Raw genomic sequence first — 26874 nt, forward strand, 5'->3', positions numbered from 1 at the left:
TAATTGTCCCTTGAACTTTCCCAAGTGGCCAAAAACCCCAGATCGATCAGGAATACACACATATAATTAATTAATTTGCAATCATTTGATCTTTCACCAAAAGTACTACATTGTTTGGACCAATCACTACGTGTTAATCTATCAGCTTGGACAAACAAGCTAATTAATTAGTGCAACCAAAACGGGATTAATTAATTGAGAAGTGGGTTAGCACTTATATATAAAAAATTTTGGTTGCACTAATTAATGAGGAGTGGGTTAGCACTTACATATAAAAAATTTGTGTATTTTTTATATACAATTATTTTTATGTAAATGAAATAATATAGTCAATCACATTATTAAAATACGTAAATGATACGTAAATGTAATTGAATGTAACATAATTCAGCTATATATACATATATTATATATATTCATATTATATATATATATATATGCGCGTGCCGGGATACGTAACAATGTGAAGCATATGAACTAATAACTAGCAACATTGAGATAACAAATCTCCCTCTTTGTCTATACCATTATACCCCCTTCCCCCTCATGAACAGTACTTCAAAGCAGGATAAAAAAGTAGGTAAACTTAAGTAAAACTAATTAGTTCCTCAGATGATCTTCATTGAGGACTGCAACATATACCCCCAGCTCCATCTAGTAACAAAGAAAGAAAAAAACAAAAAAGACAGTCATATATATACATACAACAAAGTCGACCAACTTACTGAACGAAAACCTTCCACACTGCGTAGCGCCGTAGGTGATTCCGATGAAACCCATGGCGATGAGATGTAGAGGATCCGACGTTCCTCTCAGCGCAATTAATGAGTCTCAACCCTGATAATAAAACTAACAGGCTGATTTTCTGCAGCTGACATGATCGCTCGGATCCAAGCTCCTCCCATCGTTGCTTCAATAATGTGAAATCTTGCGTTTTTTGTCTTGGTGTGTGTGTTTTTCAATTTCTGCTTTTGAAACTTGCCCTACTGAGACTCACTACAAACAGATTTAATCAACAGAAACCTAAGTGACCACGCCGGCGACGACGAAGATGACTAAAAAAGAGGGAGACAAATGAAAATTGATGTTTGGTTTTGCTAGATCAGGGAAGTGACCGAAGACCCGATGTTACCGGGATCATTCCAAGCACCATTAAAATTTGTTGCGTTCCAGTAAAATGAAGGATCCGACATGCCGACATGCTCCATTTGATTCTGGCAATAGCCATTCCAATCCAACCTGTTCTGGCCGTCTTCTACTTTCACTTCTTTCATGGAAATTCCAGCTTCCTTAGTACCCAGTATTTGCAAGCCTTCAAATGGTGCTATGGTTTGAAAATGATTTAGTACTGTTCGAGTGTCTTTGATACCTCCATTGACAAATTTCTCATGTTGCTGAAAGCTAGAGGCGAGTGGGGAATTAGCGATGGCTGGGGAAGTGGTAGTAGAAGAAGCTGAGGAGCTGAAGATGGAATATCTTGAGAGAAGCGAGTTTGATGTAACATCTTGGATTTGCTTAGAAGGGTTAAACCCATTTCTGTAACGGTTCTGACCACCATTCTCATTAGACATAATTCCAGACGAAAACCCAAGTCCAAGAGCATTCAGGTGGGGTTGAAGATCATACCCAGAAACAGTGTCCCCATTGGAAACTCTGGGATTGAATCTGGGAAAAGGAAGACTCATATCAGAAGGGTTACTGGCTAACCCATAAAACAAAGGATTGATATGATTTGACGTGGTAGAAGATATCTCGATATGTGGTTGAGATGGAGGGTCTAGGTGAGCTGAAGAAGAAGCAGCTCCATCAGTAGCCGAAGCTGATGAAGGCCTCTTCACGCGCTTGTTTTTCCTGCAACCACCACCTACCGGAACGTTTCTCAGGGTACCGCCTCTTGTCCAGTACCGCTTGCAGGCCTTACAAAAGTGCCTCGGCTGAGACAAACTGTAGTTGTTGTAGTAACAAAACTTTGTGTTTATTGAATCGCAGCGCGGACACCTGAGGGCTTGTTGAGGCTGCTGCGGTTGGTCCAGGACTGGTTTTTCCATTACCGTACCCGTAGAAGCCATCAAACCTTTTTGATCATCTATCTGATTCTGCACCGGGAAAAGAAAAGAAAAGAGTTTGAGGTGGCGTTCTATGGTAAAATAACCACACAAGAGACATATTCTCTTCCAAAAGAATAGCAACAAAAATGGGGTAGTGCCGTAGTGGTCGTGTTTTGACTAATAATTGAGAGAGAGAGAGAGAGAGAGAGAGAGAACCTGTGACCATTCGTTTGTAGTTGGAGGGATGACTACGGCCATCTTCTCACAGTTACCCAACATTTTCTGATCTCTCACAGGACTCGTTGAACAAAGAGTAAACAGACAAAGATCAGGGGGAGACGCGAGACTTTCTTGCGCGGGGTTGAAATATTATGAGTCTGAGATCAAGGCCGGCCCCCAGGAAGAGAGAGAGGTTAATTACTCTGTAGCAATGATTTTGTGTTTGTTTTATTTGATCTAATCTCACGCGATGGGTGTTGGTCCAAAATCGAATTTGAGTAGGCCATTATTTTAATGGGAAATCCAAGAAGGACATTCGAAATCCAAGAAGAAGACAGGAAGGTAAAGTAACAGTACAGATGAATCTTTGCAGGAGATCAGGTTCAAGAAATTAAAAACACCATTTAATTAATTAGTTTACACATGATAAACTGTACATGATAGTCCGCATCACTACGTAAAATTCCTTTGTACAGATACACAAGTGGATAGATTTATAGATAGAGGGAATCCCTAAGCGTAAGCTGCACAATACACCATGCAAAGTCACACCGCAAATCCCACTTCCACTTTATTATTATTATTATTATTATTATTATTAATTATCTCGCTCATGATTCATATTCTATAGTACCAAACTCAACTGTTTTTCCATTGGCTGTCCTATTAACGGCTTATCCAAGCTCAAATCCTGATTCGACTGTACGCATGCATGATTGTAGCCTTCTTAAGAGCCTAACTCGTATTTCATCGTCTTCATTGCAAACTACAACTTTCTCACAGGAGTAGTACAGACGAGACCCAGTTTCACTACTCGTATATATATATATGTATATATAGTAGGGTATTTGTATGTATAGACCTCGTCAAATGAATATTATCTGTATCAATTAAACATTGTAATTAACATGATTAGGGTAAGCTAATCCAAATACCCCCATAGCCTCCAGGCCTCACCTACATTCTACAGGTTAAGAGTACATCAGATGAAAGAAACTCAGCATAGATCCCATCTACTAGCTAGGAGGCAGCAGTGCCGGCTTAATTGTTAGGCATTTTTTTTTTTTTTTAATTACAAGAGGCAAGGCTCCCAAAATTTTTTATAAATGCCTTAGTATATCTTGAAAAGGAAATTAAAATAAGGTCTAAAATAAAATAAATGTTATTAAGTCTATTATAGTAATGATAATGGAAAGTCAATGCGCGAAGAAAAATCCTACCATTCTTTAAAAGAAATAAATGATATTAGATGATGTTATGTTAAAATTTAAAGCTGTCATTCTAAAATTTTGTTCTAAGCCTTAAGAAAGCAGTAGGTATGAAGGGATATATTATAGCTATAAAAAGGTTATATAAAAATAATTTTATAATTAATTAATATTATAATTTGATGTAATTCGTTATATTATAAAATTATTTTTATTATAAAATAAATTTAACAGATTATATAAAATTATGTTAATTTATAGGATTATTTTTTATATAATTATTTTGTGAAATTCATGGTTATTGATAATTTGTTATTAGATCCATTAATAATACCATCGAAAAAAAAAGTCAAAATACTGATATTAGAAACTTTGTAGGGTGTATGGACAAACGGACTTGGAAAACGGCTTTTTTTCTATTCAAAACTCCTGCAGCTTCACTTCTACTCAAAAGTAGGAAAGAGATGTACGCTCTTCGAATTGGCTATTGCGGAGTGGCTGTGTTTCTTCTCTCATCCAATTTGGTTTGAAAATAAATCATGAAAAACCAAATAAATTGGAAAAGAAACAGTTAATGGTGTCTGGAGAGAGAGTGTGTGTGCGCGCGCGCGTGTGGAGCCCTGAGGTGCAGAACCATGTGGCGGGCAGCTCAGCTCCTGAGGAAAAAGAAGGAAAAAAGCAAAGCTAGTTTGGGGGAGCAAACGGATTTTGTAGTTCCCCAAGGGATTTTCTCCTCCACCTCCACCCTACTTCCCGTCATTATTCCTCCGCAGTCCTCTGCTCGTTGAGCTTTGATTTTTGGTAACTAAAATACTGCTGACATGTTTTCCGGGTAAGTGTGTATATATTATATATAATACTGACAAGTTGCTCATTACAAAGATTAGGTTATGCTTGGCCAAAATTTCTTAGATGAGACTCTCATGTTTTAAGATTAATATAATTATTATTTTAAAATTTAAAAAAATTAAAAAAAAGTTAAATTATTTATTATATTTTATTCGAAAATTTAATAAAGTTGTAATAATGAGATGAGAATTTTATATTTGAGATAAAAAATTCCAGTGGCCAAACTGAACCTAAGTTTGGTAAGTAAAAAATGAATTTTGAATTAAGATGAAAATTTAAAATATTATTTTTGAGTATTATTATTTTTTTGAAATTTAAAACTGTTATATTGAAATTTGAAAAAGTTAAATTATTTATTATATTTTATATGAAAATTTTAAAAAGTTAAAATGATGAGATATAAATTTTAAGTTAAAAAGTTACTCTATTTATCAACTTGTGATTGTACATAACTTGCAGGTTAAAGAAGATAATTTATTGGAATTTTGAATGATATTCCTGGGAAGAGATATGCTTGTCCTCCCACCTAGCATTCATGGAATTATATATTGGGGCTGCATAGGAGTACCACTTCTCACTTGATCTGATTTTAAGTTACCACAATTGGTTATGATTATAATGGGAACAATCAATTTCTAATTCATGCAAGAATGAGTCAAGTGGGGCCGAGTTCTGAGTGAACAACTTAAGTCCATCCAATGGGTATCCAAAACTGGACACCAACCTAAAGTTAAAAGTCTTTTGGTATTTGTTACTTTAAGTAGTGTAAATTAAAATGCATGATAGGATATTGATCATCATATTCTCTTAGAGGTCGATCACTTATTGATATATATAAATGGTGTGAGGCGGAAGGAAGTCGGGCAAACCGAGACGCCAGGGATCAGCATGGCTGCTTTGGAATTAATAGTACTACTGAGTCAATTTTAGAGGTAGATTATGTGAAGGTGCAGGTGCAAGTGGGTCCGATCCACCCACACCAGTCACCTCTCCACCACCACCCACCAAAGAGATTCCAATTTGCCAAGTTTGAAAGAAACCTAACGCGCACGTTAGAGGGATCGAGAGAGAGAGAGAGAGAGAGAAGGGGGACCAAAGCATCAAATCCAAGCCAACTGTGTCTATCAAAGGCTGACCATATTGCACCCCCAAAATTATGTGCAGACAAAGATTCACTCATTTAAAGTATTCATGCCCCTTTCTGTTCATGCCACTTGCATTGTTGAAAGATGGTATTGCATGCCCTCTAAAAGCTGTATTCTTATATACAAAAGTAACAAAACTAGTGCAAGCTCGCAGTTCCGATTCAGTTGAGCAGAGTTGCAATGAAGAGTAGTACTGTACTAGGGGGTGATTATAATATCAGAGAAAGCTAGCTACTTTCATGAATATTTAATACTGCATATTCATGATGATCATATATACTGTTGAATAGATCGCATCATGATGCAGCATGATGTCTAAATTTCAGATGGAAAACTGCGACATAATGTTAATGCTGCATACTTATCCATCATTTACGTACCCTCCTGTACTTGTACGGGATGTCGCATGAACATGGCGATGACTGTTAGAAAAATATCAAAGTAGGTTGGGCAAGCCGCGAGTGGAAGAAACGCATGCTGTCGTTCACGATAAGTATCCAAGAGGGAGGGCATGCATATGCAAAGTCTTTTTATGATATACATCAAATTAGCTAGGATGGGACTTGATTTGGAGCCATTCACGTTCATATCACCACTATATGTCAATATATATACGTGGCTATTCAAGAGGGGGAAAAAAAACGTACGTGGACCATATCATGATGATGTTGTTGTTAAGTTCAATAAATAAAAAATTGTTCTAGCTGTTCCTCGAAGGTTCCAGTCCAAAGCAAATTAATGCAGCATAACAAGGAAGACCCACAAATTAGCAGCTTGCGCGCAATAGTACCACTCCACAGGTACTAGACGATATATATATCATGGTTTTGGAAAAGAAAAACACGTACTTGTCGAAATGATAAGGCCGATCGTTATATATATATATATATTTGATTTAACGGCTATGATCAATTTTTAGGTCCAAGTGGCATTATCAAATTTTGCTAGTTGCCCCTGGTCGAACCTTAATGGATGGAAATAGAGAGAGTACAGTACTCAAACATGGGAAATGTGCCAGAAGCAGCAGCAGTTTGAGATTGGAAAATTCCAGCTAGTTCTGGTCCTGATATATATATATATATATATATGAATATCATGTATGGTTGGACGCCGTGGACTGTAGCTTATGGAAGTTTCAAATGCGCCGGTCCTGCGTGGGACCTTGAGGATGTTGAGAGGGACAATTCCAGTAGTGTATTTTCATCAGAAAAATTTAGTTGTAAGATCAATTACGCATTAATATTTATATTAATTTAATATAATTAATTAAAAAATAAATTTTATTAAAAATAATATTAATTTAAATTTTAAATATAAATAAATTAATATTAATACGTATATTTTATTTATATATAGTAAAACTCATTACCATCGAAGGTGCCGTAAATAAATTTTATTTTTTTCTTTAAAAGTGGGTCCAAATCTTGTCTTCGATATATATATATATAATTGATAAAAGCTATACATCCATGAGTTGAGGTTTCTCCACCTCATCGAGAAAAGGATTACAAAAAATTAAAAAAAAAACAACTTCTTTATGAAAGATGATTGGTATATTCTGAGAATAAAGAGATAAAAATAATAATATGGTACTGGTGAGACAGGTCTCTCAAGCTGTCAACATGATGATATTTGTACAATTAATTAAGCAAATTATATTATTAATTAAATTAAGATCCGATCCTCTGAATTATTATGATGCTCTAGCTACCGTTACTTTTTTATGGCCGTAGCTAGCTAGCATTATTAAATCTCTTGAAACCAGCTTGTCCAATGTCCAGTAGTACGGTTCCTTATAAGAAGTGTTGGGGTCAGGACAATAAGATAAGGTTTAGTTTCATGGTGGAATAAAGTGGATACTTTAGCTACAATTAATTAATTATGAACTAACATTCAATATGAGTATCATATTACCGACAAAATTTGACTCAAATGAACAGTCTTAACTAATTAGAGAAACGTACACTCGCTATCAAAACTTGAATTAATGAAATTCTTATTGCTACATTAATATAGATATAAAGCATTTATGATAAAGTATAGGGCTCATACAAATGGAACCGAGGGTATTTTTGTAATTTTATTAAATATGTTTGTACATCTAGGATTAGTATAAATATACATTATATAATCTTAATTGACTTATAGTAAATTTCGTGTTGTAGACACATCACTGAACTATATTAAATCTCTGTGTCGGTTTCTATTTTTTTCTTTTGATCATTCTATATAATTTATCAACAATTGCCACACGCCATTCAACAAAATTGAATCCCAATGTACAACTACTAGTGATCAAATAAACAATAATGTCATAACAATGAATTGAAATTGATGAATATTTGTCAGAAAATTGATCTACTTGCAACTGGTTTACAGTTCTACATATATAAAATAGAGGGTAGTTTTATATGTAATATTAGAGTGACATAATTGCATTAGTTAATTATAAAATAATTGCAAGTGTATCATTACTCACGTTGTAATTAATGTATAATGAGGGAGGCAGTGGACGGGGGGGAGCCATGATTTTCCCCAGAAATAATCCTCCAATCTCCCTTAGAGAATTCACCAAAAGACCTGAAAGATTTGAAATATGCCGAAGATACAAATAAAAACCTCTCTCCCATTCTTTACATGTATATTTCCCCAGTTTTTAGTCATTGACGGGCCCAAAACAGAGCCCGTCGTGCTACCAATTGTAGCCCAAGGCCCCAAGTGATGAGGCATGTGGTAACCCTATACCAAAGGGCTTTGCTCAAGTCGGGAGACAACCATTCTTTTGCCGCCTTAGTATCAAGAGACTTTACTCCTAATTAAGTGGTTTGATGATGTTAATTTCCATGAACAAAATACAAAGAAGACAGTACTTGTATTTAAATTTAATATCACTACGCCCCAAGTTCCTCTTAAGAGAATCAAAAAGCGCCTAGTCGAGATTAACACGATCAAAACATTAATAATTAAACTCATTATTTTGGAATTAAATATGATTTTAAAATGGAGTAGTAGCATTTTTACTAATTCATAAGAGGTACCTTTACCGAGCAGGCTTCATAACATTTATCAAAAAAATCCTACACTTGATAGAACTGTCTACCAAGTCAGTTGCTACAGGGTGGAACACAAAATCCAACCTTGTGCGTCTGTTGGTAAACCATTAGACAAGCTTGCTTTCGAAACTTGATCAAGACCTCCCTCTTGAATTCCAAACGTGTCAACCTTCCTTCCTAATCAGGGCAAGATTACCCTACTTATGGTGGACTGCTGGGACCTGTTGTTGATGGTTTGAAACTTGAAATAAAGAAATCACATCAAAAGTTATGTACACAGTAAATGATAGGAATACATACTTTAATGTGGACCACAAAAGTGATAAAAAAAATCATGGTTCAACCCATTTCAAGTGAAGCAATTGAAGAAGACGAAGAACAGGATGATGAGGGACACGATCGAAAGCATCGCGGAGGACTTCTGGTGGAGAGGTGACGTTCGGGAGCGTGAAGCCTCTGTTTTTCTTTGTTTTTTGCCCCTAATAAATGGTTTATTAAAGTCAACACTAAATATCCCCCTATTAGTGATAATTACGAGAACAGATCAGTGTCGGCATCCTACCATGGACGGACAAGAAAAGAGCACGCGTCTACAATTAAGTTTATTTTCTTCTCCTTCTTCCTCCCCTTGATAGCTTCGAAACATATACCATATCTATGCATTATTAATCTACATGTTGAGAAATAATTTTACATTACTTGTCTATCAAGTCTTGAGTATATTTATAAGAAATGATCAATAATTTTTTGTTGAATCGATTTTATGAAATAAATTAAGTTTATAAATTTTTTCATAGTATCAGAGCATGTTATAAGACAAATGAGAATCCATACTACTTATTCCGTGATAAGAATTAGTATAAATATTAATCTGTATGTGAGAGAAAATGTTGATGACTGATCTTTTATTATTTGTAAATAAGGTTTTGAACATATTTATAAAAAATATATAATTTTTTTTTTGTTAAATCGATTTTATGAGATAAATTAAACCGGTGTATTTCTTCACATTCATGCCGTGGCTGGCTGTGATATGTTTTTTTTTTTTTTTTTTTTTTTTTTTTTTTTTTTTTTAATCGTTGGCTATGTTATTAATTGTTGGCTTGGCTCCAGTATCAGAAAAACGCCAAACTCCTAACGCCAAATCCCAAGCCCTCAGCTAGAAGTAGTCGTGAGTGGTACCACCTGCAGGGATTGGGACCCCTTATCGATAATTTTGGGTCAAAATTTAGATAATTTTATTGGTTTAATTGGCTATCTTGCAAATTAAATCGACTAATCAAGCTGCTTCCCTCCATATGGATGGGTCCATACCTGCCCAACCCATATTAATAAGTCATTTGATGTGGTCCTGAACCACTCTGGTGGAATATTGATCCGTGAGCTCGGATTGTTCGGAAGGCTAACAGGAAAGGACAGTCTTATAAATGAAAGGCCCATATATAGCTGCAGCTAATGAAGGCTTTTAAAGGCATAAACTGCTGGAGGTTCTGTTGGGCCCAAATATGTAAACATTTGAGAGCGTAGTGAAGTCGGACCGTCGGTGCATGTGTGACCGACGGTAGAAAGTACAAACCAGGTAAGGTAGGGGGAGACAAGGGAAGCTTTTTAATTAGCCAACTGAATTTCCCGCAACTTGAGGTTTCCGTGCATGCCACTTAAGAAACAAGTTACGAAGGTGAGCACCAGGGACCCCCACCACCTCTGAGATCGACCGAATATGTGGATACTAAATAAAGTACGAAAAGAACAGCCACAATGCCACCAGAGAATTCAAGAGAGAGAGAGAGAGAGAGATATCATTCATGGCTGGAGGCTGGAGCTACCTTCGTACTCGTCATGAATGAAATCTTGTCCTTATGATCGGGTGGGGATCAAATTGATGGATATGCATGATTTTTTTATTTTGTCTGTTGTTTTCTCTTCCCTTTTTCCCGTAGAGTAGAGAAGCTTTTGCAAAACATATTCTATTATTCCAATATTTTTGTTTTGATAGAAAGTTCAAACTTTATTAAAATGGAAAATATATTCGTTTTTAACCTTCCATCTATACGTTGATGTAAGTAGCAGCACCAGGACAGAGACCCCCTGAATGGTCTATATAGATAACAGTCATAGATATATTCCCTCAACTTGGTTATTCATATATTCTTCTTCATCAGTTCTGGACCATCAATAGAAAGCTATACCATATAAAACAGTGTAAAATTGCATATTCTCACTGTTCTTTTCCTTTTCCCTGAAGGCTGATTACGTACGAATATCAGTATACAGGAGAGGGAGAGGGAGAGTTAAGCATATTGGTACGTGTGCTCAGGTGCACGTACGTACGGCGATAAAAATCTTGACTTCTCAAATTTAAGAAATTTGAACGTTACGTCTGGAAATGTTTGGTTTGAAACAGTACTTGTAACTAGCGGAAGGGGAAGAAAATCGTTCCTATTCGTAGGTAAAGTCTATCTTACGGATGAACGTACAGGATGAGGCCCAACCAGGGTTGGCAATATACTGCAAATATCATTTATCTAAATCTAAATTATAACCTACTTGCTGGCTTATTCATCAATACATGAAAGGTACAAGTGCATGGCGTGATCCAAACGCACGGTTTTTTTCTTTACCCTTGATTGAATTAACGCGCGTACAGTTGATTATTTTTCTAATATATATATATATATATATATATATGTGTGTGTGTGTGTATGATCATCAATACTCAAGCAGATGATGAATCTAGAGAGAGAGAGAGAGAGATGCCGCCGCCATGGGACCAAGCTAGAAATGTGATAATGAATAATGAGTGACGGGGCGTGGTCCAAGCGCGCATGTAGATGGATGGGATGATGGAAGAAGTATAATGTCATGTGGGTGAGGATATATATAGTGGGCCACTTTGCTGCAAACCAGTTGGCTGGCTAGCTTGGCTACACGGAAATCTGTAATGTGAAAACAAGCTAGGAGGGCCAAAGAATAAAGATCCGAGGACATGGAATAGTAAACAGTCGTACGAACGATAGAGACACCCTGAATCGGGATTGGCCGAGCTCTTTAAATCATTGTACCATTCATAATCATATATAGATACTTCACCCCTTTCACCTTTACCTCAATAATACGGTTTGATGCGGGGATCCCCCACTCTATCCGAAAAGGACTGTCATCTATTACATTTAGAGACAGAGAGGCTCCACATCCATCCAAACTAATATATATTTATTTACTATGTATGTATATGTATATGTATGCATGCATGCATATGTATGTGCTAGAAAACCTCTGCTGTTCATTTTTAAACGACCTAGAGTTTGGGAATTTGACAAATTGGTTGTTAATCCATGGCAAGTTTTCTGGTTTCAGTGCATAAGAATACATAGAACCCCAGAGTCTTGGTCTTGGGCCTGGGTATGCTAGATCTTCCATGTTCTAAGATTGAATCTTTTGGGTGCAAGTAATGTTTAATAGGTAGACTTGATCTTTGTGATAAGGGTGCATTACATGATCTTAAAGTTTAACTGGATATAGATATATATTACATTTTTCTTTTAAAGAAATAGGTTTTGACAATCCCTTAAATTTCCCATCATAAAAAAAAAAAAAAAAATAGATAGCAAAAAATTAAACTCGGAATAAAAATTATTGGTACAAGTTGGTCTCGAGAACATACTAATTACATTTCTTACTTGACAGGATTTCATTTATAAAAAATATTTTAAATTATCTTGCAAATCAAATATTATAAAGAAAAAGTGTGAAACATGTATTTTTTTTAAATGATATTTACAGTTATAAAATATATAAGTGACGATAATTATTTAAAAAAAATAAATAAATACAGAATTTACGTGCATGATAAAAAAATTAATTTTTAAATAATATATAGATCCCGCATTATTTTAGAAAAAATTACACACTACTTACATATACGCACCCTACTCTGAATCTATCATTACTATTTTTGAACATACTCGTAAGTAGAAACCCATGAAATACATTGAGCAAATGTGGTAGAGAATTAAGTCACAGTAGCGCAGCCGGCCTATAAAGTAAAAATTATTCACGTTACTATTCAGACCCATTGGTATTGTGCTTTTGAAGCCAATGGTGATGCTTGCTTTCTACCCGGACCTCACAATTATTCTTACGCTGACAGGGGGAAAATGGAGTTGGTGGTCCTCGCATAAGTTCTTCTCCTTTTCCAACTTTCTCGAGGTTATTTTTGCCTTCAAAATCCTCTTCACTGCTGCTTGCTAACTCCATCTGTCCCCTTGTCTGTCTACTCTTGTTTTGCCAAAATGGAAACAGGCAGAGCTGAGGGAAAGAGGAGCTTAAATTACTACAATAACATGGTGGAGGAGGCTGAAGAGGAGGAGGATGAAGCTAGCGAGTTAGGATTTGGCGAGGATGAGAAGAAGAGAGAAATGACTCCCGCATCTAGCAGGAGAACATCATCTGGCAGTGGAGGGTCAACGCTGATTACTTGCCAGGCGGATAATTGCAATGCTGATTTCACCGAAGCCAAGCCGTACCACCGGCGCCATAAGGTCTGCGAATTTCATGCCAAGGCTCCGGTTGTCAATGTTGGTGGACTCCATAAAAGGTTCTGCCAGCAATGCAGCAGGTTAGAAACCCTAGTTTTCTAATCATTTATAATATTAAGCTTGTTTCTTTCTGATCTTTTCTGGTTTTCAAATTTCTGTTTTGTTCTTAATTCCATTGTAGCTCAACTAGCTAGTTAATGCTTTTCCAGGATAGAAGCTTATAATAAGTGAAGTCATTTATAATTTAGAACGAGGGCGAATTAACCTATATATATATATATTAAGTGTATCAAACAGAACATAGTACATTAAACTCGTTGATGATCAGTGTGCTTTCTAAGCAAAGTAAATTACGGCATTTGAGTATTAGGGGTGTTGGAGAATAATGGAGACTAAATATTGATCTACTAGCTACTTTTAATTATTTCTGCCACATGATCATGAGAACGCTATCTCATTTTAATTTGAATGAAATACAAGATCAGAACCAGTACAGTAGTAGCCTCTCAGTCCAACCTTAAACCTGTTCTAAAACCAAACGTATCCATGCACCATTAAAGGATGCAGAAGATAGCTAGGGATCATTGTGAGCTGTAAGCCATACGCGACTAAATATGAAATAATATACTGGACGAAGGCGTTGAAACGACTCCTACGCCAAGAACCACCCCCTTTTCCTCTCAAGTGTCATATCAATCAGAAATCCACATTCATTTATTTGTGGACAACGGCCTCCAGCTAGCTTAATCTTAAACATATAAAGTAGTACTTTTATTGCCTAGATATGGGGCCTTCTGCAGAACTGATATCATTATCGCTTTCTAATCGTACCATAAGCAAGTTTGCTGATGTACATCAATTTGGCTGCAGACAAAGAGGTTTAACAGATATATGATCATGGAATTAATGAAAATTTTAATTATCTACACCTTGATATATATTATAATTGAATTAAGTTGGAGTGTGATCTCTCAAAGTCCTATATTCCTATTATGGTCATGCAGCTATTTATTCTTAGTTATGCTTGGTGCATTACGAATTTTATCAATATTCCTTTTGTTACACATACAGTGAGGTACATGCATCTATGCAGATAGAATATTTATCCAAAGGTTGTACGTATTAAATTTGTACGTAGTACTTCTGAGCATTAACCACTCTTATGTTTTCCGGCTTATTTTAGAAAATAGTTTCCTTGTGAAAAAGAAATTGATTTCCAACCCCAAGAAACTGTGTTGAAATCTGTGTGAATGAGCTATATATATATATCATTGTTATGCCGCGGAACCCCAGGATTTTGTGCACCAGTCAGACTTATATATATGTGAGTGTGTGTATATATATATATATGAATGATCGGTAATTAAAATTTTTAACATCGTGTTTGAGAAAATTGCAGTATTAAATATACTGTACTCTCCATGAAAGAGTAAAGGAGAACCGATACAAAACAACCCACTTGACCGCTCACTCTCCACCAATAATGGCACTGTACGTCCAAGTCACTCAATGACTCATCAACCCGATTGCTAGCTAGATTGCTATATTCTACACCCTTCGAATGTAGCTGCCTGTCTTCTAATTGGAAAGAATAACTTTTATAATTTTTAAGTCGGGGAATATGTATATCTTGAATATGCTATTTGTCTTCTTCTTAATATCATCATTTCATCTTTTGATGTGGCATAAAATGATAGTAAAGTTATTTATTATATAATATATTTTATCAAGATGCCAATCATTTGATGCCGTGTAAGAGGACATTGATGAAACGTGTCAAGTAGCGTTTTTCAATTATATATGTATGTGTATATATGCATGTATATATTGTAAGTGCATGATTATGTGTAAAGATTAAGAAAAAATCTTGTACCAATGTGCGGTACTTCATGTTTCTGATGGCTTATTGCATAATGAACTACTTGTGCTTTCCAATCAATACCAATAGTTCAACATTTTCCAAATCTCTGCCCATTCAAATCCTCCCTTTTGGTGATGCTTGGCCGTAATTTGACAAAAGGACCGACCTTTTTTGGTGATTCCCTCAATCTTGGCTTTATTGATCTCTTTTACTCTAGTCTCCACTAGGCCTATAAACGTAGTTGGTGCTCGTGAATGAACTTCTCAATTCTCTTGCTTGTTTGGGTCATTGAGACCCCTGAAATTCCAAAAGCCAAACACCATCGATCAGAAGAAGAAGAAAAAAAGAACCCGACAAAAGCATTCATTTCCTCCTGATATCCTGAAGGGATAAGACTTCTTACACCAATCTCAAGTCTCTTTCTAATTAACTTTCTGGGCCTTTCGCACCCAATGAGTCCTTGGCTAATTCTCCCATTAAGTTCCTACCTACCAAAAGGAGGTGATAAATAGCATTTCAAAACTTTACCTTAAAACCCACCATTTGTCAAAAAAGAAAAAAAGAAGAAGAAGCACTCAATCGGCTGCTGTAAAAGAGGGAGAGGGGATACCTCTTCAATGTTACCACTACATGGGACACGAAGAAAGTGATCCCTCATCACTTTGCCTTCACCATGCACAATAGTAGGATTCCCCCTAGTGTCATCCCCGCGGAACCTATAAATGACATCTCTCCTTGCCACCTTCACATGGCCAATACGGAGGAGATGGTTAAAAGTCCAACCATTAATGCAAAAGCTCTAAAACTGCTGGATATTAAATTCATTATGCCTTTAACCATCGGAGTAGTAACATTCCACCACACTTTCGAATCTGACATCTATAGCAGCTCGCTCTATCAACATTGATATGATGGTAGCTCTCTCTTTTTATGGCTCCACTTATCTATCAATATTCAATAGCTTGATACTATGCCCATACTTAGTATCATGACATTTTAATCCAATTTACAGGTCAACCCCTTCGTGACTAGAACTTGTGATGTGGTCTTTGCTCTAATACAAGTTGTTAAGGACCCAATTATTAATCCAACAGTCCTAGAACTGTTGGATACTAAATTGGTTAACTATTTAACTCTCAAAACCACAACAAAGATCACTTTGCCTACACCACTCTCGCATAGGCAGAGGGAGAGGGAATCATCCTCAATCACATGGTGGAAACTCTCTTGTGTCATGCTGCTTTTATGCAGCACATAGGAAAGAGCATGCTCTCTTGAGTCTCCTCCCTCTCGTACCTCCTTTGCGGAGAGAAGAAGATTCTACCCTCTCTCTCTCTCTCTCTCTCTCTCTCTCTCTCTCTCTCTCTCTCTCTCTATTTGGATTTTATGGTTAAAGGGAGTGAGATGGGAATGTGACAATGTTTTTTAGATATATTAGTACTTCCTTTTTGGGTGGTTATGTTGATAGCTTTTGAGTACAATTAATTATAGTAAAAAACTATAATTGTAAATAATAAAAAAATACCAATGTAATAAAACTCAAAACCAAAACTAAAACCTGTCTTTTTGTAAGTAAACAATTATATTAATAGGAATAGACATAGCCCAAGTACACAAGAAGGTATACAAGAGGTACAACCTATCTAAGATGAAGTAATGGAAACAAGAAAATCATGAAAATCAAAGCCATTAGACTCAACATCTTTGGCCCATAAAAAATAAAGTTCTAACAAAAAGTAATCTAATCTCCTCTAGAAAGCGCTTCTTGTCTTCGAAAGCCCAGTCATTACACTCCTATCATAAGCACCACAAAATACAAATAGGAACAATCTTCCACACAATTGTGATATGTGGAAAACCGCCTAGGTTTTTCCAACTGGCTAAAAGCTCAACCACTGTAGCAGGTATAATCCAGGCTAGCTCTAACTGTTTGAAAATATCTTCCCATAATGTTATAGCAACCTCGCAATGTAGTAAAAGATGATCCACAGTCTCACCGCTTTTTTTGCACATGAAGCACTAGTCCACTATAATCTCTATAAATTATCCACCGTCATAATCTTTTTCAGAGAAGCTGTCCAAGCAAAAGATGTCGCCCTAGGAGGAGCCTTATTTCTCCAAATCCTTCTCCATGTAAAGTGCTTGTTCTGCTGTTGTGTCAAGGACTTATAGAAAGAAAGAACAAAACATTTGGAGAAACAAGGTTTATGGAGGGACTTGATCTCCAAAACTAAAACCTTTTACCAAACATCGTAAAGTTTATGGAGTTTCTCACAGACTGCTTCTATAAAGACTTCTCTTCACCAAATTTACACAAAACGTCATGGTAGCTTGTTTCCCTTGAATGACAAAATCATGAGCAATATCCTCTTTTGACATCATTGCAAATGCCTCCATGATCTGGGTAGAGGAAAGCACAGATCTTTAGATGCTAAAGATCGATTTAAGTTGTTTACCATAAAAAATCCTCTATATCAAGCTTCGACAGATGCAACAAAAGGTGATATCATAAAATCTAATTGAAGCAGAAATTACACCACTAAATCGTTGCAAGTATTTTGGTAGCTAGCAAAAAGCAAGACTGAAATAGCCCAAACCCATGTGAACTCCCGGCTCTCGCATATACGTACGTACCTAGCTACTGAAAAATTAATATTTTATATAGTGAATTAAGTAGAAAGGAGGAGAAGAAAAGAAATTCATCACACAACAATCTTGACGTGTTTTAACACGTACAAAGACTAGCTTTTGTCAGCAGATGGAGGCCATTAGGAAAATAATTCCACTATCAAAAGATGGAGTATAAGAATTTGGACCAAAGCCTTCTTCCCAGCTTGATAACAGTTTCTCTCTCTCTCTCTCTCTCTCTCTCTCTCTCTCTCTCTATATATATATATATATATATAAAGATATGTCTTTATAAAGACTTGAGCTACGATTCTTACCTCTCTTCTTACTTGAGGATTATCATCCTTATATATGAATTATATCTTCTCTACTTTTCAATAAAGAATCTACTGATCAAGTTGGAGGATTCCCGAAGTTCAACTCTATTGATACTGCATGCATATCTTTATATATATGTATATATATAAATCTTCATCTTCAGCTTTTTATTAGTTTTGAGTAAATATCCACTGATCTTGAAGAGCTTAAATCAACAAGATTGAATAGGTCTATTAATCTTTCCCCTAGTTCAAATATGAGTAATAATAAATCTCTCTTCCATGATGCTGCTTTCTTCGTATTTCCTCGATTATTAATGTAGATGGACCTAAAGACACGCAGTAGTACTCCCACTATACGTTTGCTGCTTAGTTCTTTGCCTTCAAGCTAGTGTTGATTACTAAAGAGAAGTAAAAGAAATCTATTACCTATATACTTTCTAAAGCCAACTCATCATTTATTTTATTAACTCATCCCAACCATTCACATGCTAAATTAAAAGTCCTTTCCTTGTATTGTCTTTAATACCCTAATAAACTCACTCCATTTATTGATATTAATATTAAAAAAAGGTTTGAATATGTAAGATTTCCTACTATTTATGATTTCTAATTTAATAGAGAGAAGAAAAGACTTTTTATCTTATAGCAGTCTTAGTAGATATTGATTTCTCTTACATGTCTCTTTGGCTTTCCCACCACTTAACTTTTCAATCATTTTGTTGTTACTTTTCAAATAAGTAGGAAAACTAAACATCTTTTTGAATTATTGACTCTGTTATTTATTTTTTTGGCTTCTTCATCTCTTAACTACTCTATTTTAAGTATTCTCACGCATTGCTTGGTTCGATGACTAGTTAATAAGAAGAAGAAATGTGAAAATAAAGACTATATGGTAGCTGATCATGAGGAAGTAAAATATGGAAAATCCTTACGTTACTTCATTTCTTATTGAGCTCTTTCTATGGAATGGTGCATTGCAGGTTCCATATGCTATCAGAGTTTGATGAAAACAAAAAGAGTTGTCGGAAACGTCTAGCTGGTCACAATGAGAGGCGTCGGAAAAGCTCATCCGATTCTTATGGAGAAGGTTCACATTGAAAAGTATTTATGTTAATTGGCAGCAAGCTTAAGAAAGGGACTCCCAGCCGATAAAATCCTATATATATTATAAGCTTATTATTAAAATGAATCAAAGATCTGTGTTATGGCTCTCTATCTTCTGTCAAGTGTTAATCGGCTTTAATTATGCATTACTGCTCTATAATCTATCCGTGCTCTGAAACAATTATGCCAACAGCATTTTGGCACGACCCAATGATTATGCCTTCCTTATGGTTGTCATTCTAGGTCTGTATCATTCTATCTATAATAATGACTACCCTTTATGGCATTGGTCCTATGTTTGTTCTATTTAAATGAGCTTCTTGTCACAGAACGTTTACCGCCATCAATGGTTTCCTTCTGCTTTCTTGATTAATTGAAATTCATGAATCATATTCTTTCAGGTTCTCACCCTTTTTAACCGTGTTTGTTGCATACATTAGTTTTCCCCCTAATTCACTTGCATCATCTGATACTTTTTGGATAAAGACATAGGTCTTAATTATGAAATGAACACGTGGTTATTTGCATGAGTCAAGGTGGTATTCAACTCAAGAATATGGCAGGCAGGAATGGATTATATTTATATATATATATATATATATATATAAATGGGTACACAATTTTTGCACACTATCTAATAAATATTATTTAAAAAAAAATTATTTTAATTTTGTTTGACTTTGATGTGTTGAATAAAAAAATACAATATTTTATTAGAAAGCTGTGTAAAAGTTGTATAATGATTATGTTTGTATCATCTTCCCTATCTCTTGAGCCAGCGGTAACATTCATGATATACACTGATCACAAGTAATTGCATGATTGCATTAGTCTCACCAACTCTCACATGCGGTGATGGTAAAAGCAGAGGACAAGATTTCTGCCACCAAAAAGACGATGGTGAAGATGACAATCTACTTAAAAATATGATGTTTACAACTCTTGCATTAGTGTGTGGGGGTGAGCTTGGAGGCCAAAGACTTGCAGTTTAGCATGACTAGGAAACTTTTGTTTCCATGGTTCTAGAAGCTAGGACATTCGACTCAACTCACAATCTTTTGAGCATTGATAATTGCGTGCAAACCAAAAGTTTAGACCCTATATCGCAAGAGTTTTGCTACATACAAATAAAATTGCGTACTAATCTACGTACCAATACTGATTCTTCCATACTTAAAAGTTAAATTAGCATTGTTTTTAATAAAATTTACTATTTGACCAATCACAATAAATTGATGCACATATTAATACACAAGTGTGCTTGCAACTAGACTTTTTCATCACAAGAATATTATTTTTTTCCCTTAGCAAGAAAGATCAATAGCTCAATCACAAGGAACATCCATCAAGTTGATTGAGATTTATCAGTCGATGGAATACTAATTGGGAATCATGGTTGCCAGTTGCCACCACGAAAAAGGAAAGCAAAGGTGATAGAGATTTTCTTGAAACCACCAATTTATTTGGTCATAAAATAATGAATCAACAGTCTAAACAGCAAGTTACCAACCACTCATCTGTAGGCCCAAGAAAATGGCAGTTCTTGGCCTTACTGCAACCTGGTCTGTTGCTTAATCTGTAGAACTACAATTTGAGAGGTCATTAGACGCAACATTGAAAATAATTTCTATATTTCCTGAGTCCAGCACTCGAAAAAATGCCAATAATTAGGAACCGTTACAATCAGGCTTGAAAAATCTTCTGTGACCAAGCTAATCTAACTCAAACTGATCAACATCACGATCAGCATCTTCAACTAGACTTGTAGACTACAAAGAAAATGTTTCAATCCATCCTTAACGGATAAACCAAAACTGAAGCAAAAAAGGAAGCAAAAGGTCCGTCAAGAATTGTAATAACTCAAAACATATCGCCCCTTTTCAGTCCAGCCACTAAATAAAGGACTACAAAATAAGATGGTGGCGCCTTGTTTCGAAAAATATCCAGTGAAGTTTTTTTTTATTATTATTAGATATCAGCACTCCCATTGTCTGGCTGTGTCCACAATTTTCTGGGTGAAATCTTACCAAATGGCAACCAGTGGATGTGCTATAGGGTATGGGAACAAAAAAATTGAAGCATGTGGTAATTGAAAATAACCTCTTCAGTCATGCTTGATGCCTAAAATTTTTATTGCTAGCTCCCAGGTAACAATTGCAGCCGCATTGGCGGGAAATGCCCGAACTATGGTAGGACCCAAACCTGTATAGCATCCTTTAAATCCAGCCCTCCTGTAAATCTGTTATAGAAAACCCATTCAGCTTCTCTCTTCTAAGACCCCGAAAGGAAAGAAGAAGAAAAAGGACACAAAAGAAGTTTTTTTTCCCTCTTTTCGTCAATAGAGAAAATAGAAACCTCTCATTAATGAAAATCTTGAAATGTAGGAAACCAAGATAACTTACCGAGCTCAAGATTTGAAAAGGATTCCTTGAAGAGCTTTTATCTGGGGCAGTCTGAATTATAGTTTTTGCCACATCCAAGGGCAAAACAGCAGACCAAAACTGGAAAGGGTGGGGGAAAATTTACAATATGTAAACATAATACACTTTATTCAGAAATTTGCTGAAGTTGTTAAGAGGCTTACAGCTACACCACCAAGGCCACCACTCACAATCCCAATTCCCACGTCGATCAAGTGGCTATGGTCAGATGAAGCAGCTTTTAGTCGTGAATGCATGTAATAGCGGACATACTCATAAACACTAAAAAAGACTGCATTGCCAGCAGATTCTCTTAGCAATGTCGTACAAACTCCGCGAAAGATTCCTGTAACCTGAAAGGTGTTATGTCAGTTCAAAACTGCATCATTCATAATGTTGCCAAATGAAGATGATTTTCTCACCCCTTCAGTTTTTATGGTTTTGAGGGCACAATCAAGGGGACTACCATATCTACTTGACTTTGGAACCATAGAGTCAGTGCCTTGAACTTGCATCCTACACTGAGAGCTCAGTGTCACATGTACCATCAGAAACAAAAAAGCAAATATAAAAAACAGTAGTTGAGCATGCAAACCCTCCATTTCACTTTACCTTCAGCAGCTCTGATGGACATAATACAAAACTGATAAGAGCTCCACTGTAAGCAGCAGAAGGAATTATCACTTGGAGTTGTGGGCCACCATCTTGCACACCTCCCTTCATGAAAAGAGCAAAGATGAAGTTGAAAGGTTGTTTTGTAGCTACATAGCAAATGCAAGACCCTTCAGAAAAAATCTATCCACAAAATCATGTAACTGACTGTTCACGATGAGGATTGGTGAAACTTTAAATCAGTAAAAAGCTTACCCAACTAAACTTAAAAGCAAACCTGCAGTGACTGCTTTGTTTGGGAGTAAATGCCAAAAAGAAGTGAACTCTCAAAAGCCACCCCAACAAAAGATGATGTTGCCCCTCTATAAAGTCCTTTAATCTGTCAAAGACAAGTTCACTTAGTTTCTCCATAAGGAAAAGACACGGAAAACTCAGATCCTACAAACCCCTAACCCACCCCTTTACCCTTGGTGTTGTGGTGGTGTGTGGAAAGAGGGGGTGGGGGGTTGGTTGGTTGGTGGGAGAGCAAAGAAAATCTACTCCATAAAGTTCTAGAGCAATTTAAAAGTTGACCACACCTGATATGTTACGCTTCATGCCTTTTTATAGCATAGATTGAAATATAAACTGGCCAAAAGAGAGAGAATTTTGTGTTTTACATATCACCTTTGTCATGAGTTTTTGCATGACTTGGATGTTACTACATACTTTAGAGGGAATGGCTGCTTACATGGAAAACAAATAACTAAAACAACTATTTTCAGGTGAAAATAAAACATTATAGAAAAATAAAAGTAAATCCAACTTCAGGATCAGCCCTTTCTAAATCATTTCAGCATGAAAAATGTGTAGCCAATGTTACGGCTTTCCTTTTACAAAGTTGTTTCCTAAGATAATTGAAATGTTGGGACTATTTCAAGACTTTGAAAGTCTTCAAACTAGTCATAATAAAGAATTAATAAACTGAGATGCTTGTACGATTTTAATTAAAATGAAGTACTTTTTCCCTGTTTGTAGCTCTTAAGTTCTGAAAATGTCAGGGTAATTCTGATTGAAAAATATCAGCATTACTCAATATACACTAGAATGTCTAAGGAGTCTATTCTCTTGCAAAGAAATCGGAGAAACAAATGGAAGTGCCTCACACTTCTATGTAACTCATGAACTAATGTTAAGAAGAGTAGCCCAAATTTTAGAAACCATTAACAGAAGGTTTATAGAATACATTGGAATCATTCACTGCGAAAGAAAGTATCCTAATCTGTGCTTGCTGTGATTTCTTCTGATATCAGGCTAATTGTAGATCCCTAAAGGAATACAATGACTTCATTCAACAAGCCTTGATGCTGAACTGACAATTATAGCTCAGCTTCCACACTTCCCTACATAATGCAAGATTTGATATTCCACAAACTTCCCTACTTATCTAAAGCTTTAAAGCACCTTCATGTGCGGTTCAACCAATGGAGTTAGACCCAAAAGACGGTTGAACTTTAGGAGGTGGAAGGTTACAGCTCAAATAGGTTAACCCCTAGGGGTTGGCTTAAGTAGTAAAGGCTTTGGGCTTGGGGATATGCTCACCCTAGGTCTAAGATTCAAATCCCCTTAAATGCAAACAATCTCTAGGCACCATCGGACTGAAGGATTTTTCCCTTGAATTATCCAAGGTACACTTGCAGGAAACTCCTTGCTGAGGGCATCCCCCGGGATTAGTCGGGACGCTGTTCCCGGATACCAAGTGCCGATTAAAAAAAAAAAAACTGGCAGACAGGATTTATTTATTTATTTTTGGATAAGTAAGAAAGACAATTTTATTAATATGAATGAAAACTTGGTAGACAGGAATTTAAATGTGAAAGAGAAGGAGGGGAGGTGCACGCTAGTAAATCTGTAAACTATCCCTATATAACTAGGTTAAACATAATCTTTATATGGTGCAAAGTAAGAAGGTAACCATTTATATGACTCAACTGCACACAAGATAACAAGGTCCATGTAATGAACAATTAAGATTGGAAGATAACTTCTTTCTGGACTCTTATTTTTTATTAATCATCAAAATAAAGAAGTTAATTGCAGACTTATTGATATCAAAGACATAAAGTTCCAAATCAATAGGTAACTTATTTTAGTAGTCACTTAACTTCTAAAGGTCGTTCATATGAGTTGCTAGTTGAAACATTTAACTACGCAAAAAAATTTACTCTATCTTTATGTAAAATAAATTACACATAGGGAGACAGCCAGAGCTTAATTTTGTCTTCTGAAAGAACAAGTTCAAGAACCATACTCCTTCGGTCTTCAAAATCCTAGCTGTGCAATGCAAACCACTCCTGTATGTAATCCCATGTGCTTCAGTATTGTGCTTTTGCAACTTCACCTAATAAATTACAAAAGCAGGGAAATATGCAAGATAAGTTCAGTCGTTTACAGGTCACAAATGCTAATCTTTTTAAGATGTTAAGAGATCCTTACTGACCTAATTTCATCAATAACCATTTAAGGTTGCATTGTTTATCTAAAAAGAAGCTGAAACAAAACCCGAGTCATGATAATGGTGGCAAGGATGAGACATCAAATACTATTTGACCAAAGTTTTCTTAAGAAAAATACAAGCAAAAAAAAGTGCTGTATACCATTCAATTGTCGTGATAGGACCTATTTAGGTCTGGCTTGGATAGCAAGATACTCTCATCTCATATCATCTCATCTCATACCATCTCATTTCAATATCCAAACACCACAAATACAAATACTTTTCAATTTCAACTGTTCAACTTTTTCACCTAATTAACCGCTAGGAGTTGGCTCAAGTGGTAAAGGCCTTGGACTTGAGGGTATGCTCCCCTAAGTCTAAGGTTCAAATCCCCTTGAATGCAAACAATCCATAGAAGCTATTGGACTGGAGGATTTTTCCCTTTGAATTACCCGAGGTGCACTTGCGGGAAACTCCTTGTGGAGGGCTTGTGCACCCCGGGATAAGTCGAGACACTGTTCCTAGACAGCCGGTACCAATAAAAAAAATAAAAATTCATTACCTAATCATTATAGCTTTCACAAACTTCCAAACAAAATAAAAAATAATTCATCTTTTTTAAACCCCAAAACAAGAATAATATTAAAAAATTATATTCTAACATTATTTTAACTTTATATTATTTTTATTCAAATTTTTCTCTTTCGTTTTCCAAAATCACATAAACATTTTAACTCAAACTATTTTACTACTATTCACAAACTATTTCACTACTATTAACATTTAATCTCATCTCAGTATCCAAACGAAGCCTAGTCTGTTTGAGTTGTGATGATAACTCGAGCAAAGAACTTAATCAGCAATCGTTTGTCCTTTACATAGTATTGCGTATACAAGCATTCACCTTATTCATACAAGGCTTTTAATAAAGAGAAACGCTCAATTCTTGAACTGGAAGAAATAATTGCTTTAAATGAAAGCCTCGTTCATACTCATGCTTCCTTTCCTTTATTGATTACGAAAATGAGCTACAAAAGTGGTTATTAGTTTATTTCATAATTTTGTCCCAGAAGCACATTATCTACTTTAGCATCTTCCAAAGATAACGCTCTTAAAAATGCTATTTTTAATAAATGTGATTGAGATAATAAATTAGACCAATAGCAATCGAAATCCCAAATCCCACCTTTATAGGGCACTCTTGACTTGAACTCACTCGCTATGTTGTCATCTGATTAATCATGGAAAAAGAAACAAGATTTTTCCCAAATTAAAATGTTGGGATTAATACACTCCAGCCCCTACTATTTTTTTTTTTTTTTTTTTGAAGCTCAGCCCCTACTAATTTGACTTTGAAACATGGCAATATGCAGGATGTCTCTGCGTTTATATAGAATACATACATACATCATACATTATATATACTTACCTTGACTGTGTCGAAGGGGTGGCCGATGATGACAGTGGCAACACCGGCGATCAAGCCTGCCACGTAGTCCTTGTAACCGGAACTCTCCCCCATCTTTCTCTGTCTTCCTCGTTCGCTCTACTTTCCCTCTCTGAAACTCTCTTTTCGGCGGCTACTTCGGGACTATCATGGGAGTCCTAGTCACTATCGGTCTATGGCATACAATGTTCATGCGCTGAAAGACACAAAAGTACTACGGAAGCTTTTATGACTTGCTCGCCCAATCGTAAAGCCTTTTGAAGCCCTTTTCGTATCGCAGAAAAACTCAAGGTCCAAACTTTAAGCAAAACTGGTTTCGCCAAACAAAGAAAAGTAACGAAAAGAAGGTTTAATACCATAAAAAAGATACAGTAATAAAGCTCGCGACCAATAAATAAATAATAATAACTTTTGCCCGTAAAGCAGAAGAAAAAAATCTTGTTTGTTTAATGGGTTTTACTCTTACTCTGTCTGTTTGTCTTCTCTTCGATCATTGTGTTCTTTTCGTTTATATTTTCTCCTCGCCTACATAGATCTCCGGATACGGCAAATTAGGCCGATTGGTTAACAAAATTTAAAACAGCCCGTTTCATCTCATCTTATCATTATAATTTTTTTAAATCTCTATATAAAATATAATAAATAATTTAAAATTTTTAAATCTTAATATAAAATTAATATTAAAAAATTATATTATAAAAATATTTTATTTATTATTATTTAAAACATTTCATTTTATCTCATCTCATCTGTGTAACTAAACGGACTACAATTATCATATTTAGGACATGTTTGGAATTGCATTAAGAATTTTAAAAATTGTTTAAATAGCCTTAAAAAAATTTTAATTAAAAAAAATTGTTTAAATATTATATATTAAAATATTTTTTAATCTCAAATCAGCTAAATAATACGTTTGGACAACATTTTGATGATTTTCCTCAAA

General features: G+C 35.6%; 3 protein-coding genes and 1 long non-coding RNA gene across 5 annotated transcripts; 1 reads left to right on the forward strand and 3 right to left on the reverse strand.

Moving 5' to 3' along the window:
- Window positions 1–452: 452 nt before the first annotated feature.
- On the reverse strand, window positions 453–2662 carry LOC122277372 (dof zinc finger protein DOF1.4-like). Its single transcript, XM_043087337.1, has 2 exons — window positions 2265–2662; window positions 453–2096 (listed from the first exon to the last, which is right to left on the reverse strand). The coding sequence occupies exons 1-2, from the start codon at window positions 2325–2327 to the stop codon at window positions 1098–1100; spliced, it is 1062 nt and encodes a 353-aa protein (XP_042943271.1). The 5' UTR covers window positions 2328–2662; the 3' UTR covers window positions 453–1097.
- Window positions 2663–8425: 5763 nt separating this feature from the next.
- LOC122277471 lies at window positions 8426–9051 on the reverse strand. Its single transcript, XR_006229018.1, has 2 exons — window positions 8823–9051; window positions 8426–8743 (listed from the first exon to the last, which is right to left on the reverse strand). It is a non-coding gene; the product is annotated as an uncharacterized LOC122277471 (long non-coding RNA).
- A 3537-nt stretch (window positions 9052–12588) lies between these two features.
- Window positions 12589–19259, forward strand: LOC122277615 (squamosa promoter-binding protein 1-like). Its single transcript, XM_043087691.1, has 2 exons — window positions 12589–13140; window positions 18850–19259. The coding sequence occupies exons 1-2, from the start codon at window positions 12815–12817 to the stop codon at window positions 18965–18967; spliced, it is 444 nt and encodes a 147-aa protein (XP_042943625.1). The 5' UTR covers window positions 12589–12814; the 3' UTR covers window positions 18968–19259.
- Window positions 19260–20587: 1328 nt separating this feature from the next.
- Window positions 20588–26376, reverse strand: LOC122277797 (mitochondrial arginine transporter BAC1). 2 transcript variants are annotated; one of them, XM_043087957.1, is made up of 8 exons: window positions 25911–26374; window positions 24296–24385; window positions 22283–22384; window positions 22006–22110; window positions 21816–21914; window positions 21558–21746; window positions 21376–21474; window positions 20588–21212 (listed from the first exon to the last, which is right to left on the reverse strand). In XM_043087957.1, the coding sequence occupies exons 1-8, from the start codon at window positions 26001–26003 to the stop codon at window positions 21078–21080; spliced, it is 912 nt and encodes a 303-aa protein (XP_042943891.1). In that variant the 5' UTR covers window positions 26004–26374; the 3' UTR covers window positions 20588–21077. The 2 variants fall into 2 exon arrangements, with proteins under 2 accessions (XP_042943891.1, XP_042943892.1); XM_043087958.1 differs by lacking the exon at window positions 22283–22384 and having other exon boundaries at window positions 25911–26376.
- Window positions 26377–26874: the final 498 nt, after the last annotated feature.

This window comes from Carya illinoinensis, chromosome 9 (assembly GCF_018687715.1).
Source record: "Carya illinoinensis cultivar Pawnee chromosome 9, C.illinoinensisPawnee_v1, whole genome shotgun sequence".
In the NCBI taxonomy this organism is placed as follows: Eukaryota; Viridiplantae; Streptophyta; class Magnoliopsida; order Fagales; family Juglandaceae; genus Carya; species Carya illinoinensis.

Bases quoted from the DNA above. Each gene is read 5' to 3' on its own strand.
- LOC122277372 (XM_043087337.1), bottom strand. From the start codon at position 2,327: ATGTTGGGTAACTGTGAGAAGATGGCCGTAGTCATCCCTCCAACTACA. The intron at 2,097-2,264 runs GTTCTCTCTCTC...TTCCCGGTGCAG, and splicing joins CTACAAACGAATGGTCACAG to AATCAGATAGATGATCAAAA.
- LOC122277615 (XM_043087691.1), top strand. From the start codon at position 12,815: ATGGAAACAGGCAGAGCTGAGGGAAAGAGGAGCTTAAATTACTACAAT. The intron at 13,141-18,849 runs GTTAGAAACCCT...GGTGCATTGCAG, and splicing joins TTCTGCCAGCAATGCAGCAG to GTTCCATATGCTATCAGAGT.
- LOC122277797 (XM_043087957.1), bottom strand. From the start codon at position 26,003: ATGGGGGAGAGTTCCGGTTACAAGGACTACGTGGCAGGCTTGATCGCC. The intron at 22,111-22,282 runs GTTTGCTTTTAA...CTTTTCATGAAG, and splicing joins AAACAAAGCAGTCACTGCAG to GGAGGTGTGCAAGATGGTGG. The intron at 21,915-22,005 runs GTAAAGTGAAAT...CTGAGCTCTCAG, and splicing joins GTCCATCAGAGCTGCTGAAG to TGTAGGATGCAAGTTCAAGG.